Genomic DNA, 17,766 nt, shown 5'->3' with positions numbered 1-17,766 from the left:
AACTTCTGGGGCATCAGAGTTCTGGTGTCCTCATTTCCCTTCCTTCCATTGCTGTATCATTACTAGAGTGAAAAAAGAAGGCCGACTCGAGGGCTTTTGAAAAAAAAAATGGGTGACTACTCAAGACATTTTGTAAAGGGGGGAAAATTGCTAGGAAAAGGGACCTCGGTGGGGGGTGAAGGGGCTGTGAATGTGCCCTTGTCTGGAGGCTCTTTCAGCTGAAACCTGGTGCAGGCGTTCGTGGTTCAGTTCAAACTGCCACCTTTAGTTCTTGCTGGCTTTTCTGCCCTCGGCCCTGAACCTCAACAGATTGGGGCTTATTTACCTATTCACACTCGGCCGTGGAAGCTCATTAATAAGCTTATTAGCTACACCATTCACGGGAGGCCATTGACAAAAGGGGTTCCAGCCACTTGAAGAGGGAAGGGAAAAAAACTGTAAAGAGATTATTTTCTCATTCAGAAGCCTCACTGGTGTGAAAGCTTTCCTAGACCCTCTGAGGTCACTTGAAGCCTAAATATGATGACAGGATTGTTTTTTTTTTTTTTTTTAATTCCAACCATGGTTTTGCTTTTCTCTAAACCAAAGAGTTTGCTGTTGTGGGCTTGCGGACTTTGCTCACTTAAAAACGGACACTCTTAAGGGAATAAGGGGCTTTTGATGGATGGGTGTCTTTTTATTCCTATAAAGAATAAATTCTGCAGACTGCCTGAAGTAGATGTTCTTATTTGTCATTTTCAGCGGAAGGTTTCCTTTTCATTCAGGGTACACAGCGCCACTGATGAACGGTGGGTAGGGATGGCAGCTTCCTGCACCAGTAATTTATGTGAGAACGTGTTAACAGCATTTTCAATGGCTGATGGATTCCTTGCAGGATGGGAAAGGAATCTGTCCTGAGAGACTTGAGTTCCCCATTGGTGGGGAATATAAAGTTGTAAGTGCCAGCCTCCAAGCAGGCAGACACTCAGCCTGGTCTGAGACATTGAAAAGCCCTGATGTGGTCAGAACAACTTGGGTGTGGTAGATGGCTGAGGTCACCTGGCTAAGGTGTCTTCATGAATTAAAAGATTCTGGGACTGATCCAGGTTAAAAGACTTGACCAAAAACCATAGCCTGCCCCTAAGCATAGGAACTGATTATTTTATTTTGCTTGAGACTCAGACTATTACTTTTGCTGTCACAGTTCCAGAACAGAATTTCAGAGCCATTTGACTGAAGCATTTCAATGGATCTATACTCCTGGCGTTTCGCTAATTTTACATAAAAGTTCTCTCAGAGGTATTGTGAAGAAGAATGATTTTCTAATGATGTGGCACCCTGAAAAAATATTTTCGTAAATGTTGTGAAGTGTGCAGTGTCAATGACCCATAAGCAACTGCCTTTCTAAATGCAGGAAAAGTCGATTTCCCAGGTCAATCTGGTACTGCTGCTCCATCCATCTTTAGGACTCCAAAGCACTTCTGGGTTTAATGACCTTTTCTAAGGAAAAATAATTAAGGTTTTTATCTATATTGTCTTGGGCTTAAGGCACCACTGCTTAGGAGCTGGATGAGTAGGGAAGGAGAGCAAGTATGTTAAAGAATAAATTATCCCGTAGACATAGCCTAGTGGACAAGGTAAATGGAAAATAGGAACTTTAACCAGTTACAGCTTGGCATTTAGTTGAAGAATCGTAAGATTCAGAGAGAGGAATTGATTTGCTCAAGGTCATACAGCTATTTATAGCAGAGTTGAGTCCTTAGAATCTTCCGAATTTATTGATCCAAATATATAGTACCAAACACTATTTTTTTCCCCCTCAGTTTTGAACTTTTCCCTAAGAGAGCCAGATTCAAAGTCAGGTTCAGCTGCTGCCATTAACCGGCTGGTTAACCCTGGACAAATAACCTCTCTCACCCTGTTTCCTTAGCAGAAACTGGGAGTGTTACTCTGCAGGGTGGCTGTGCGGTTGAAAAAGAAGACTCTATTTCGTGTGCCCTGCCTATAGCAGAACCTCCGTAAATACTCGTTTCTTTGCTCATCACTATCGTTTTGATGGTCAGGCAGGCATGCCCCAGGTTACTTTCTCTCGTCTCAAAGTTTCAGTTGCATTCTATTTCTCCCCCACGCGCCCCAAAACCACGCAGATGCATTTTAAAGTCTCGTGGCCGGGGGTGGGGGTGGGTAGAGAGCAGGCTTTCTGTCATTTGTTTTGGCTTGAAACGAGACAAGGTAACGTAACCACCCCGCAAACCGTGCGTCGGGCGAAGTGCCCAGGGAAGGAAGGGGGCGCGGGCCCCAGCCGCATCCACGGACGATGCTGCCCGCTGCCCCTCTGCGTCCCAGCGCGGCCCGGGCCCCCTCGGCCTCCCCGCGGGGGTCTCGGGGCCGCTGGCAGGCGTCGGGAGCCGCGCCGAGTCGGGGCGGCGGGGCGCGCGGCGCTGATTGGCAGAGCGGGCGCCGCCGTCCAGGAAACGGCTCGGGTTTCAGCGGGGGCGTGACCCGCCGGGAGGGGGCGGCGGCGGCGGCGGCGGCAGCGGAGAGCGCCGCGGAGAGCCGAGCGAGCGGGCGGGCGGGCGAGGGCGAGAGCGCGGCCGCCACAAAGCTCGGGCGCCGCGGGGTCTGCGCGCGGCGTAGCTGGCCCGGCGCGGCGACTCCTTTCCAGGCTGGCGGGGCCCGGGCGCCCCGAGGCCGCGGCTTTCCTCCGCGCTGCGGGCGTTCGCAAGTTGCGAGCGAAGTTTGGTGGAGGAAACGCCAAGCCCTACTCCTTTCTTCCTCCCGCTCCCCAAATCCGAGCGCAGCCCGCGGGCGTCATGCCCGCGCGCCTCCGCAGCATGGGGTGCGCGTGAAGCCTCGGAACTTTGGCGCCGGCGAGGACTCCAGGACCACTTTTTTTTTTCTTTTTTTTGCGGGGAGTTGGTCGTTTGCTCCATCCCGACCCACGCTGGGCGCGGGGACAGACCCGATCGCCGGGGATCGTTGCCATTCAAGGTAATCGCCGAGTCGGGCGCCTCGGGGGAGCTTCGCGGGGCGGGAGAGTGGGCGCGGTGGAAGCCCGAGACGCCCGGTGCACGGCCTCCCGAACGGAGGGCTGGCACTGTGGAGGCGGCGCCCTGTCCTTCCTCGTTGGCTGCATAGGTGATGGGGGAGCTGGGTGCCTGCTGACGGCTGGCGTTTGGGAAGTTCTGCAGCTACCACCCCCATCCAGATGCTGACATATGCATCTGGCGCTGACACCCACCCCCGCGCCCGCCTCCCTGTCAAACTCCGGCCCGCGCACTCCCGCTGGCCGGGCGCGATCCTCCGACCCGGGAGTTGGAGGGCGAGCGGCGGGGCAGCCTCGCTGATGGCACAGCCCGGTAGGTCCCGGTCTCGGAGGGGGCATCTTCGAGGGTGCCTCTTTCCGGGGTCCGGGGAGCCCCCGCTCTGTCCCATCCAGGCCAGGGCCGGAGACCTTCCCCGGGAGGGGGTCCGCTGAGGTGGGGCTGGCAACACCTCCGTTGGGTAGGCGAGGGCTCGGGGCGGGGGGTGGTGCACTAGGGGGCTGCTCCTGTTACCCGATTGCAGTGCCCTTCGGCCTCCCTGGCCCGCAGCCGCCGTCTCGGCTGGAAGAAGCGCGGTGCGCCTGGGGCTAGGGGGCGAACTGGACCGACTTTTTCTAGTTCGCTGCCTGCTCTACCGGCAGCAGCTCGGAGATGTCGAAAGCTCAGGCGAGTTCTAACTTGCGCGCTCATTCTTTCAGCGCCGGGGCCGCGCCGGGGAGTCAGCCGAGTGCCGGGCCAGGCGCTGGCTCCGACCCTCGCGGCCACGGGGCCAGGCGCAGGGGTCCGGCCCGGGGCCGTGAAGCCTCAGCCGCTCTCCTCGCCGCCCGCTCCTTTGCAAACTCTTCTCGGGACTTTCCTTCCTCTCGCCCAGTTCAGTAAAACTACCCTTAAAGGCAAACCATTCACCCATTCTGTGTGTGGTGTGAAACGCTATCAACATTTAAAACCCCATTGTCCCCAGGGTCCCAAATCCCTGTAAATCTTCCACCGGCCTCGACTCATTTTCATCTGAAAAGCCTGTTTAGTTTGAATAGAAAAGCAATCGGGCGCCCCTCTCTCTCGCCCTGGAATGTCAATTAAAATGCAGATTTCTCTGAGCTCTTTAGCGCCCCGAGAAGGGGGAGAAAATCACTATATTCCTAGCACACAAATGAAAGAACTGCTGCCATTGAAACCGGGTTGGTGGTGGTGAGTTCTCCCGGAGCTGCTGCAAGTTCTCCTTGGCTTGCCGGGGGTTAACGGGGAAGAGAAGGTGGTCCCGGGTCAGCCTGTATTTTATCTTAAGATTTCAGTGTGTTGAGGAATTCCCACCCCCGGCACATCTGACCCCTTGAGAGCCCCCTGCTCTGTTCAGGCGTGGGGGGCCTAGGGAGGCTTGGAGCCTAGAAGGTGGGTCTGCCCCCTGGGGGCCTGGGTACCCCCCACCTTGCCTGGCACTTTTGACTGATGGGAAATCTGCCACAGGGAACAAAGCTCCCAAGTGCTCCGGTAGAGGCTCAGTTAAGGCGGGTGCTATATTGGCTTGTCTTCTTGAAGGGTGGAGGGTTTGGGAATGTTCTGTAAACTGCATAGATCTGGCATAGGGACCACTCCCCAGCCAAGCCCTCTCGCATGTCACTTTGCCTGTCTTTGGGGGCAAGCTTGTGCCGAGGTGAAAATGGACAGGGGGGTTGGGGAACGGGTGGCCAGGAAGAGCCATCCATCACTGGGAGGGTGACAACTCCTCCCGAGCCCAAGCGGAGAAGAGAGTTCCCTTTCAAGGGGAAAAATAAACACGCTGGGGCTTTCACTGAGGCTCAGACTCCAGGAAGGATTATGGTATTGAAGGCAGGAAGCTGGGATTGTGGCCGCCAGCAGCACGCTGGGCCTGTGTTCCCAACACTGAGCCTGGGGACCTCATTATCCTGCCCAGGAGGTCCCTCCGTACCTTTGTCCACTCGGGTGAGGAGTTGTGCAGACCTCTGCCTCCACTTTCCAGAGATTTGGGAAGGAAGGGGGGCGGCCGCGGAGCATGGATCTGGAAATGGCTACATAAGTCAGTTGCTGGTGCAAGCTGATGGGGTGAAGGGATGGCTTGAGATATCGCTGTCTGCCTCTCCCTGCAAAGGAAGCTCCTTAAGGGTGGGACAGGTGGGTGAGGGGGCTGGGGAAGCAGTCTGGGGCCCACTCTCTTGCTGGGATTTAAGACTGTTCTTGGAGTTGTGTTAGAGGCAAAAAAATTCCCATGCATTCTGGAAATGCTTCGTAAATCAGTGAGAATGTTTGTATGTTCTCCTCCCACGTGTATGTAGAAATAGATATGGAGTTATCTTTTGAGGCTCTTACCTCGAAGAGGAAAGAAAAACTGGCCAAAGAAATCCTTCAAGCAATCTGAAAGCACGGGGTGGGCGCACACGCTCTTCTTTTGCTGTGAATCACAGCGTTTCACATGTGCTTTATTTTGGAGAAGAGGTTTTCTTTTTTCCTCCTCTGAAAGTGGAGCAGCGTCCTCTTTTCCCCTTACCACTCTAATCCTTAGTCAAGGCTGAAAGTTTTTTTCTGATGTAGCTTTGGGGACGCTCAAGCAGTATTGAAATCCCAAGCCATAATCTGAAACATGAAGTCCGCAAGCAGAAAGCGTGGGGTTTCAAGATTTGTATATTAAAGATCTCACCTCCACCCTCAATCCTGTACAATGTGGTTCTTTCATATATAATTCACAGAATCTGTGATTGGATCAAATTCTCTGAAGCTTGTGCATTTTGGTTCTTAGTAATTGATACCTAACAAATGTAAACTCTTGGATTATTTTAAGCTTGGAAATTTCTCTTTGCTTTGGATTAAGTGGGTGAGCAGACTAGAAGATTGAACACCTGTGGTAACTTCTGCTCTGAAATTTTAGCCAGTAAGTTAGCATATTGAAAGTTATTGGCCCAATCACCTACCCTGAGAATAATTTACATATCATCATCATCGTTAATGAACACCCATGTTATTCAAAGGAGTTTGCATCTACTCCGTTTATTAACGCGCTCTGTCTAGTTTGAAGACATCCACTAGGCCTGCGCTGCCATTCAGTCACAGTGGAATGGGAGTCGAGCTTTGAATGTCTTTTTGGATCAGCTGCTTTGAATGTATTGCAGTCCCGTTCATTCTTTGTAAGTGGCTGCTTGGCGAAAAGATTGAAATACATTTCTGCATTTGAAAATGAATCTTGACAAGTGTAAACTGGTGGGAATTTTTGGTCGCCTTCCTGGGGTTCTTTTTATTTTGCTGGTCTCCCTTCCTCCCGAGGGCTCCAGGGAGGGTGGAGCAAGCCACTTAGCTCCAGCCCCCAGAAACAGATGCCCCTGAAGCCCAGTTGGCGTGAGAGAAGTTAACGAGAGGCTGACTGTGCCAGCCGGGGAGCATCGTTAACTTGGCTTTTGTAGTTGCCCTTGAAACTAAGGTCACGTAGCTTCGGCTTGTGGAGGGCAAGAGAGGTGACAGTGGGTAGGAGGAGGGAGTCCACTTGCCCAGCTGAAGTGGCTGCACGTATCTGGGTCCTGTAGCTACTCTTCTTATCTCTGTTTCCTGAGAGCAGACTTTCTCAACCATCAGCCCGACACGTTTTTGTGGACCGGCCTGGTGGAAACCTCTGGGACTCAGGTGTGGATGGAAGGTATTTGCAGATGATGAAAGAGAACTGGGTTGAACTGAATTGGTGTTGGGGACGATTTCACTGACTCGCTGTGTCTCTCTCCTCTAGAGGCTGCAGCAGCAGCAGCCGCAAGGCCAGGGAGCGGCTGCCGCAGCACCTTGGTTCCTGAGCCCACCGCCGGCTGAAGGCATTGCTGCGGGCAGTCCATGCTGTAGAGGAAGGGTGCAGATGGGATTGACGTCCACATGGAGATATGGAAGAGGACAGGGGATCGGTGCCGTAACCATGGTCAGCTGGGGTCGCTTCCTCTGCCTGGTTGTGGTCACCATGGCAACCTTGTCCCTGGCCCGGCCCTCCTTCAATTTAGTTGACGATACCACGGTTGAGCCGGAAGGTAAGTTATCTCATTTCGCTCTCGGGGTACCAAGTTTGGGAATTTGTCTGGGGGAAGTGGCACTGAGGTCAAGGCCTGTTTGAGAATCAGCTGCCCCTTATGTTGTATTGCGTTGTAAAGGAGACTTCCAAGAGCGGGTGCTTGTGGCTCTCTGCCCCCTGCAAGCCAGGGATTACAAGAGAAGGTTCTCAGCTGTCACACTGCGGGCAGGGTGGTGTAGTTCGGTGGTTTCTTGGCGTGTGCGTTTTTCTCTGTGCTGGGTAAGGGAGGCGGCCGGCAGTTCATCCAGTGCCAGGAGAGCCGTGGCAGGCAGCTTGGAGTTGAATGCCATCTGCCACTCCCTGCTTACCCGAGAGAGTCTTGCTCACAATGTAAAGGATTGCAATTTGCCGGCAAAAGGAGTCACGCAGGGAAATTGCCAGCCTCTGAAATGCTGACATTTTATTTTCATTGTCTAAGGAGAGAAAGCTTCTGAACTTCAGCGTGGAGAGGGTTGAGACATTACATTCTTTTTAGCCCTTGTAATTCATAATACTTAAGCCACATGTCACAGAGCGGCAGATTCTATTTTAGGTCAATTTGAAATGTACCTGGGCCTTTCCCGAATCTCTGAGAACTTCCAGATCTAACAGGGCATCCGTTGGTGTTTCAGCTGTGGAAATTGCATGCAGGCAACACATTATGCATTTTGGAACATGCAGAAAGGCATGAGGCCAGTTGTGAGCACAAAACTCACAAGGGCTGAATTTTCCCGCCAGGCAGACTTGGAACCTCTTCTCCTGGGTCCTTCTGCGACGTTGGTAGCCCAGCCTCGACTTGGTGCCGCACGAGATCTGTCATCAGTAGGGAATATTGGTAGCTGAGTTATTTTTTGAGCGGTAATCCGAGAATAAAACGGCAGATCCTAGCACTCATCACCACTTAATGAACCTGTTTGCCGAGAGCCCACCTGGTGCCTGCTGAGCTTGGGGGGCCTGTGTAGGCTGGGGTCGGTTAGCTGTTCTGGAAAAGACACCCTGCTCGGAAGAGGACCGCAAGCCCGTCCAGGACCAGACGAGGAGGGCTGTGTCCCCATCCGAGGGGTGCTCCCCCTGGGACCCCGAGTCATGCAAGGATAAAGGCATATCTTTTTTTTCTAAAACTGAGGTGCTTCTTACCAAAGGCAGCTCAGCAGTCGTGAGTGGAGGCTTGTGCCCTTTTTCTTACCCAGAGGTATGGAGGTTTGTAGTAAACAAGTGTAGTGACACTGCAGTGGCTTCCAGGTCTCCGGTAGGGAACCCGGTAGGAGTTTGTGTCTGAAGCGTTCACAGGCTCTGGCTCCAGGCATTATGGAACTGCCTCCTGGTGACATGAGCGCCAATGTCACTTGCAATGGGGATGCATGTTTAAAGGGCTTAACGTGAGGGAAAAGGTTCCCGGTTTCTGAAAGTCATGCCTGTATGTCTTTAATTTTGCTAATAATTAAAATGGATGTTTCTCTAATTGCCGGTTTTCCCTGGGGTGCATGGCTCAGTACACACACCAAGGCTGCTGAGCAGGCGGGGTTTCCTGCAGTGTGAGCCCAGGAACGGCCCAGGTTAGGAAGAAAATGTCATTTTTCATTTCGACTTTCAGGGCAGCGTGATTGGGAGTTTATTTCAACAGAAAGTGTAAAATGGTCCTGGAGGACTTCTTTTTATCGCCTTTAATTATTGAAAGGAGTTTAAAAATCTGTGTGCACACACTGGTAGGAAGAGGTGACGCAGAGATGGGGAGGGGGGTGGAGACGGACAAGGAAGCAGTACCCCCGGCGGTTCTTTGTGTGAAAATGTGCATCCAACAATGTGAGTATTGTTGGAGGCAGGTCTTCCCAACCTGGCATCTGTGAATGCACATGAGGGTTGAGGGGAGCTGCCTGAATTCCCTGAAACAGAAGGTCATATTTTGGGGTTCATAGCTCCTATGAGGTTTGTGTCCAGAGTTGTGAGAGGTTTTTTCAAACAAAGGTTTAGTGGAAGCTATGCAAAACCCTGCAAAGAGGCGGCTTTGGAAAAAAGCACACAACCCGCTGAACCTCAGTTTCCCTTTCTGTCGCAAGGACTGGATTAGACAATCTTCAGGGTCTCTTTACTGATGTTAAATGAATGTTAATATCCTCAGAAGCCTTCTGATGACCCACCTCAAAAAGGTTGCTGGGAGATTTAAGTGGGTCTGGACGTAAAACGCAGTTAGCACAGGTCCTGGTGTCTATTGAGTACCTGGGACAAGTTGTCTTGTTCCCGGTGAGTTGGGCACGCCCATCTTCCCAGTCCCATGGGCTGGCTGTGTCAGTTGCCACAGCATCAGGAGACATCTAGGCTTTTGGAGACAGTTGAGAAGAAAGTTGCTCCCTGATGGAGGAGCAGCTTTGTTGGCTTTCTGTAGGGTCTGCACTTCCCCTGTCGACTGATTTGAGCCCTAAGATGAGTTCTTCTAGCACAGGAGTTTCGCTTTGGTGTCAGAGGCTGTTAGGAAGGTAATCTAATTATAGACGAGAAAGAAGACTTTTTAGCAACTGGAAGCAGACTGAGTCGGGCAGCTCCAGTTTAGGCTGTGATCCTGGCGAATTGGAGAGAGACCGACAGAGTCCCCCATCCATGTGTGTCCATCAGTCGCCATCTGCCCTCCACGGTGTGGTTTAACTGTAGCTTTGGATAAAGTAAGTTCAGCCTTGACCTTCTATTGTACAAGGCCTTATCTTGGAAGACTTTTTGGCTTGCTAACGTGGAAACTCAGTTTAGATAAATGTGGCCAGAGAAAAATGTGACTAAGTTCCAGGAAGGGGCCTGAGCCCTCCCTCTAGAGGATCCTTTTCCAATTGTCTCAGCTTTGTACAGTATCATCTCATTGATCATCATCCCATCCCATCCGTCATCTATCATCCTGTCATGTATCAACATCATCTCATCTACCATGTATCGTGATCATATATCCCATCACCTGTCATGTATCATTTGTCTTCTGGACATGTTCTGAAGTGGTAGCTGTAGGTTTGGGTCTACTCAACTGACTTAAGAAGAAAATAATCTCTAGAAGATTTTAGTTAATATTCCAGACTAAAAAAATGAGTATTTTCAGTTAGTCAGTCGTTCTTGTCGGGAACCAGCTCTGCGAAGTTTAAACTCAGTTACTGACTCAAGGCGGCCAGACCTCAATGCCAAGTACTGTTCTGTTGATTAAGGTTCTAATTATTTATAGTCAAGCTTGATTACCCTGTAGCAGAGAGGACTCTTGCTTTCAAGTTCTTCCTGCCATTGTCACCTACTCTGGTTAATTAAGTCGTTGTTGACTTTAAGGACATCTTTGTTTACACCAGCCCAGTAGGAGTTAAAATAAAAGGCCTTTTCCAACCCAAAACCTTTAATTACTTTCCCACCCTCCAGAAAGTGTGATGCTGAAAAGTAACAACCTGGGAAGAAAGTAGTTTGCATTTTTTTTTTTTTTGCAGTCAGTTTTGGGGCAACCTTCTGAGGTCATGCTGTCCTGAACTGATGTGAATTGGTCCAAAGTTCAATAGCAGAGAGATGGAGCAGGGGGTCTACATGGAGACCTCCCCACTGTCAGAGTTTTCCAGTGTGGGTTAGGTCTTTCGTTGGAAGTATTGTAAATGCCACAATATCAGCCATACGCATTTAATTGCAAGTTAAAAGGAAAGAAAAAAAAGAATATATCCGCATACCAAGAATGAATGATTTAAAATAATCTTCTGTTTTGTATTATCTGAATCTTTGTTCCTCAATATGAGTGTTAATATTTAAGAGTTGACTGTAACTTGATAGTTAGCTTAGGAACAAGGACTTATTCTTAGTAAATTAAACCAAATGCAGGCTTGTGCAGTTAAATACACAATGAAGTACACATTCTTTATTAGTATATAAAGTATTTCACAATTCGTAGACAAAGAGCTGTGTTTAATATTTCTTCTAGAGCAAAAATTTAGCAAGCCCAGAGAATTGGTATTTGTATACTTTCTATACTGGTCCACTCTCATGCAGATGTGAAGTGTGTGTGTGTGTTTTGCTTTTTATTTTAACCAATTAAAACACTGAGCGGCGCTAGTGGTAAAGAACCCGCCTCCAGTGCAGGAAACATAATGAGACTCTGGTTCGATCCCTCGGTTGGGAAGATCCGCAAGAGCAGGGCCTGGCAACCCACTCCAATGTTCTTGCCTGGAGAATCCCATGGACAGGGGAGCCTGGCGGGCTACATTCCATGGGGTCGCAAAGAGTCATACACGACTGAAGTGATTTAGCAGGCACACACCTACTAGGTGACTAGCTCCCACTAGGCCATCACTGAAGACTTGTTGCTTTCAAGTCTTTCCTGTTAAGTTGAGGGTGAGAATTCAGATAACTAGAGCAATCCCTATGAGATGTTTTCAATATCAAGCTTAATGAATAATTACATGGTTATGAAATAACTGGGGTAGTGTTTAAACAGGAAGAGTTTTGTTTAATGTTTACATTCTCAATAAAATGTGTCCAGGAGCTTTCCCGTTTGCAGGCTCTTGTTTGGGTGTTTACTTATCCAGGATAATTGTTAAAAGGCTATCTCCCCCCGGCAGTACCCCCCCACCCCCGCATTAGAGTTTGGCTTAGTTGTACATTTCCATTAAAAATCCTGTCTACTTTTAGTCTTTAAAGGAAAACATGGGAAATGGAGTTTGGGATTTTAGGTTCCATAGGAAATACAACTTGTGTGTTACTTTCTGCTGTGCTGGTTAAGATTTGTAGCAGGGTGACTTGCCTAGGTAGGCAATTAGAAGTGATTGTTTGGAAGTTTTTCAGGCTATGCCACAAGTGGTTTTCTGATCCAGTGCGTTTTATGAGGCTGTGCAAAAGACGCATGGTCTTTATTAGTATTTCATTTTTCTGGAGAGATGACTTTAGCCTTCGATTTTGCATCCTTTTTGCGCTTTTGGTGTATCCAAGTGAGATTTAGAAATGGCTCTTTCCAGCTTCCCTGGCATTGCAGGGCCTGGTGTGGTGAACCGTGTTGTACCCTCACCCTGTGTCCTTCTCTCTGACTCTGCTGTCCTAGTAGTAGTTTCTTCTGATGGTGACACTGTTGAAGGCCGTATGTGCCAAATCATGGACCTAAAGCAAGGGTGGAATGTTTGACCTTAAGCCGAAGAGGAGAGGGGTTTCTGATCATTAAACCCATGATGAACAAACCCTGAAGAATTCAGCTCTGACTTTCTGGAGGCTCTTGAACTGGAGTTTATAAAGCTCTACGCAGCTCGTATTCCATTTTGGGGACAGTGTTTATCTTCATGGGAAGCCTTAAGGCTTTCTGGCAGCCTGAGAATCTGTACACACTGGCCACTTCCTCGTGATCACTCAGGTAGACCTGGAGTGACCCTGCTAGGTTCAGTTCTGGTTTTCCTGGATCAGGGAATGTGAAGTGGTGGGGAAGGGAGGGAAGGTTGATTCTGTAAAGAAGTCTGGGTGAACCAGCTGCTGGCCTTTTCACCATGATGGTCCCCCATGTCCTGGAGATATTTCTTTCTGAAATTAATAGAGGTCACACTCTTCCCAAGTTTTTTTTTTTCTACCTTGTTCTGATTGTTACCATCCCATTTTAGGGCATGATAGGAAATCCAAGATGATAGCCACATCCGTGGTAGGTGGTGGTTGCAGGCTTTCACTGGCCTCTGTTTGTATAACTTCAAGCGTTTACCACTTACAGATTCATGCAAAAGGATATGTAATGACCAGCTGAAACCACGGTCTTCCTTAAAGAGTGTGGGTCAAGCACAATAGGCACACTCTAGAGCTTCAGTAAGTTGTGTTTTAGGAACTTTGTGCACTGATGATTTTAAGATGTTGGGCGTGAGCTGTTGCCACTTATTCCACTTCGGAATACCGTAAGTAGTTACGTCCCGTTCTGGACTTTTGCCATTTTCATGTGGATATTAAAAATTTCAGCTTCTTCTTGACTGTACTGAGTCAGGGAGCTAAGGCGTGGCCTACTCTTTCCTTTAACCCCTGTCCAACTAAAGCATGGTAAATTCCAAGTCATGTCTGAATGGAATGCGCGTGTATAGAATGTCGAGTCGCGGTGAGCATATTTTATGAGGAGGTCAAAAAAATAGCTTATAAGGAAAATACCGATAGATTCAGAATTGAGGACAAGGGACGTATATATTTTGTGATTTATATGCAGCACTTTACTTGAAAGAAAGAGCCCAGTTCTGAGCTCTGACATTAGTGCAATAAACTCCGTATAAACTGTGATGATTGTTTTCTACACGAGAACTCCTTCTAAGTTACTATGTGTGACCTCTTTTTAAAGGCAAGTTTACTCTTAAGTTTTTCCATACATAACCAGTTGTAATGTTTTAAAGATACCAAGACATTGAGAAGGCCAGCGTTGTGTGTTGAGGGGAGTGGGAGGTGCGGAGGTGCTGTAAGGTGAATAGGAAGATCTTTGCAGGGGTGAGTTGAGGGTTTAAACTTAAACTTCAGATCATGAATAGATGATGGGATTGCCTCGAAGGAGTGTGACTGCCTTCAAGGCACCGCCTTCCCTTGGGAACTCCCTGGTAGTCCAGTGGTTAGGACACAACCCTTTCATTGCCAACAGCCCGGGTTCAATCCCTGATCGGAGAACTAAGATCCTACATGCCACACGGGTAGCCCCTCACCCTCCAAAGAAGCCACCTCCCTCCCATCCCTCTAAGCTTCCTGATCTTGACCGAAACATGTTGCCTTCTTAGCTGACCCAGGTGGGCACACAATTAACTATAGATCCTGAATATTATAAAGGTTTCCAGTTGAAAATCACTCACTCACATCTGTAGAAGACCAGGAATCCTCTGTATAATTAGCCTAAATTCTGCATTTGCTTTTTGTTTTTTTCACAGAAATGAATAAAGTCATTTAAAATGGTGTGTGATGTGCTTTCTGGGGACAGAAACTCTCCAGAGAAACTTGGCCTTGAGACTCAGACAAGGCAGGTTTGACTCTCTCTATGATCTCCTGGTGCTGTGACCTTGGATTTGTTAGATAACCTCTCTGAGTCTCTCTCTGTCTAAAAGTCTATCTGATAATAAATATCTTGTAAGGGGGACCTGAAGGATTAAATGCAAATGGATGTAAAGCCATCACTGTAGCTCCTGGCAGATACTAGGTGCTCAGTAAGTGCTTGTTTCCTCCCCACCCCACCCAACTTCCTCCTTTATGTAAAAACCTGAGATAGGATGTCTAGCCAATATTTCAGGGATGTTTACCCTACCATATAGGATGACAAGTCTTCTGATGAGAGGTATTTACAGTAATTAAAATAGAAAGGGAGCTCTTGGCCCTGGTTTTATCCAACCCTTTTTATCATCTGGGGCATTTACAAGTCTGGACTTTAGATATGTGATCCTCTTGCTGCTTTGGTCCAAATAGTTCAGGGTTGACTTTTTTTCCCTTGTCGAAAGAAGTCATTTGCAGCTATGTAGTGATCGCGGGATGTGCGCTTCACAAAGAGCAATGTATTTTCTCAGGGAGTTCTGTGTTTGGCGGCTTCCAGACGAAGGATGGTCAAAAGGCCCTATGAAGAAGGATGGGGGGAGACCTCCCTGGCAGTCCAGTGGCCAGGACTTCATCCTTCCACTGCAAGGGGCACGGGTTCGATCCCTGGTTGGGGAACTAAGGTCTTGCCTGCTGTGTGGTTTGGACAAAGAGAAAGAAGGATGGAGACAGGATTGTGGGATTGGTTGGCGGGAAGGAGGGGTGTTGCCTTCTCGGCCTGGGTCCTGGCCCTTGAGGGGTGTCCATAGCACGTCAAGATGGGCTTGCCAGGTTGGTATACGGTGACTTCCTCCAGGCAGCCTGCTGGGCCTTCCTCAGCGTACAGGTGTCTGGACTTCCAGTCTTCATGGCAGGGAGCTGGTTATGGTACCCATGGTATTGGGGGTGGAGGGGAGCTGAGTGGTTATTTGTATGTTACACCCTGTGGGGGTTACCTGACAGGACAGGTGGGGCGGGGGTACGAAGGATGAGGCTGTGAGCAGGGGTAGGCAGTGTGGGTGAGGTCGTAGTCTTTTTAGCCCATTCATTCCTTGAGACGATGAGAATGCAGATGATAACAATAATTCTTATTGTTATCACATCTATTAAGTGCCTGCTGTGTGTTGAATCTTGTGCGAGGTGCCTTGACATATTATCTCTAATCTTTTTTCCCTAGTTTTATTGAGATATAGTAGACAACACTGCTTAAGATGTACAGTGTTGTGATTTGACTTACATGTATTGTGAAATGATGACCACAGTAAGTTTAGCTAACATCCAGCATCTCAGGTAGACACACACAAAAAAAGAAAAAGAAAGTTTTTTTCCCTTGTAATGAAAATACTCAGGATTTACTCTCAACAACATTCATGTATACCAACCTTACGGCAGTGTTAACTGCAGTCATCATTTACGTTTTATCCTGGGACTTCTTTCTCTTGTAACTGGAAATCTATACCTTTTGACCCACTTTCCTGTCAATCCTCCTCCCCGCACCGTCTCTAATCTTAATAAGGCAGCGGACCCCAGCTATTCACATTCCCATTTATACGGACGAGTCTCTTGACCTAGACTCTTGGAGATGAAATGATTCCTCCAAGACTCCATAGTTAGTGAGCATGGGCCCAGGCCTTGGGGTCAGTTTATTGGTGCAGCAAAAATTCCCCAATGCATGCCTCTTTCCTGAGTAGGAGGGTCTTTTGTGGGATCTTTTGGGAGCCCGCTTATTCCTAAATCTGTCATCTGACTCTCAAACATGTAAGGACACTGCTGGTTAGTGCTGTTTCTTCTCATCTGTTCACATCTATTCCCCTGAAGCTATTTGAAGAAAAGTCATGGCAGTAAAACCATTCCAGTAATTACTGCCTTGGGATTCTTCTGGAATGGCCTCTGGTGGTATGTCGCTTATCGGTAAGAAGCTAACCCTTTCTGCTGCCCAGGAGATCAGAGGGTGGCTGCTCCGAGTCCCAGTTAGTGTCCCAGGCTGAGTCACGTGGCAGGGAGTCAGGATGGGAAGGACTTGCCCCCACGCAGCAGCTCCGGGCCATCCTGTTCTTGTCCCGAGTGCACTGGGTGGTCTTTCCTGGAACATGCTCAGTGTTAAGTTTTGGTTCTCCGTTTGACGTTGTGTTAAGCTTTTCTTGAGCATTTTTTGGTTTGAGATTGGGTCAAGGCCTACCTATGAGACTGCTGGTATACCCAGGGCTCCTGCAACCTGTGGTCATGGACATGATGCATGCTGGGCCTGCTAATGTCAGAGACTAGGAAAGCGAAAAAAAAAAAAAGTACAAAATAAAAATAAAGGGGGAAAAATTCCAAGAATGAAAGGGCAGAAGCTCCAACACCTACACTTCCTGTGGCCTTGGCCAGGAAGGATGTCCAAGGGGAAAAAAAGAGGCCGAAGAACAGAGCCCATTTTTAAAGCAAATAGAGTTCAGTTTGATGATTTTTGGTTCCAGCTAGACGTGGGGATGAATCAGGGCTGGTTCAGTTAGCCGTACTTTGCACCGATCACCTGCTCGGAGGATGCAGAGGATGCCGGCGTTCTGCAGGGGTCTCTGTGTGGGGGAGTTGTATGATGCGTGGTGGGGAGGTAGCACCACAGCATGTCCCCTCTGAACCATGAAGCCCTGATGTAGCCGCAGCTTCCAGACCCGAGTGCTGTGGCGTGACTGTGGCACAGCTTTCACATTGCAGCATAATCACTGTGGGTGCATAGTTTGCCCCCCAATTAAGTTGAGACCTTACTGTGTCCTACTCTGCGCCAGGCTTCGTGGGGAGAAGAGTGGCAAGCAAAAAAGTCTCAAGTCCTGTGGAGTGGGGGATGAGGAGATGGGCCTTTGTCAAATAATTGCAAAAAATGAGGGGGCCCTTCCAACCATTCAGAGGTAAAGGTCCTCAGAAGTAAAAGCATGGTGTGTCTTGAAGGGATCTGGAGAGCCCCGAGGAGACCAGTGTGCTGGAGAGAAGGCTGCAGAAGTAGGCCAGGCCAGGCAGGGTAGAGGCAGCCTGCACCCCATGTCAAGGATTTTTCTGGGTCCCCCAGCTGTGCAGCTTCCTTAGGCTGGTCTTGAAGGCAGTGGGTACCACCTTGATTCACTGGAAAGCCCACCACATTGGTCCCCTAGTGAGCCCCAGCCAGACATGCTGGCCAGGTTACTCTGTGACCATTTTGAGTATCATCCTGGCCTCTCTGCTCATCAGGTGAGAGGTTTTGTTGTAGTTGCAATTTAGTTGCTAAATTTTGTCCGACTCTTTGCGACCCTGTGGACTGTAGCCCACCAGGCTCCTCTGTCCATGGGATTTCCCAGGCAAGAATACTGGAGTGGGTTGCCATTTTCTCCTCCAGGGGATCTTCCTGACCCAGGGATCAAACCTGCATCTCCTGCATTGGCAGGAGGATTCTTTACCACTGAGCCACCTGTGCCCACAGTTAGAGTTATGGCGAGTGAGGAGGTCAGGGGCAGCCTGAGTTGGCACTTGTGTAGGTCGTTTCTTCTTTCCCCTTGTCTATCTGGAGCTGCCGTTTCTTGCTTGACCCACGTGGAAGCAGGGAGACGGCCCAGGAAGCCAGGTGGCCTGGACTGGGTAATGAACGTGATTTCGCTCCCATCTTGGGGGCCTTGCCTGGGGACTCAGAGGTTTGAATAAGGTTTCCTCCTCATGCCCTGGAGAATTGTGAATAATCTTCACTTAAGAAAGGACCTGGTATGC

The 17,766-nt window shown here is 49.1% G+C and overlaps 1 protein-coding gene across 8 annotated transcripts in view; it reads left to right on the top strand.

Annotated features, from left to right (window-relative positions):
- The first annotated feature begins 2,531 nt into the window (after nt 1-2,531).
- Nucleotides 2,532-17,766, top strand: part of FGFR2 (fibroblast growth factor receptor 2) — a 104,163-nt gene continuing 88,928 nt past the window's right edge. For all 8 annotated transcript variants that reach the window (XM_055424514.2, XM_088842382.1, XM_088842381.1 and 5 more), the window contains exons 1-2: nt 2,532-2,970; nt 6,751-7,036. In XM_055424514.2, coding sequence (XP_055280489.1) covers nt 6,871-7,036 — 166 coding nt within the window. In that variant the 5' untranslated portion in view covers nt 2,532-2,970; nt 6,751-6,870. The remainder of the gene's footprint in view (nt 2,971-6,750; nt 7,037-17,766) is intronic.

This window comes from Moschus berezovskii, chromosome 12 (assembly GCF_049115385.1).
Source record: "Moschus berezovskii isolate FMDL1 chromosome 12, NW_MosBer_1.0, whole genome shotgun sequence".
Lineage (NCBI taxonomy): Eukaryota > Metazoa > Chordata > Mammalia > Artiodactyla > Moschidae > Moschus > Moschus berezovskii.
Note: the sequence above shows the minus strand (reverse complement) of the source record. Positions and strands in the feature narration are given on the sequence as shown.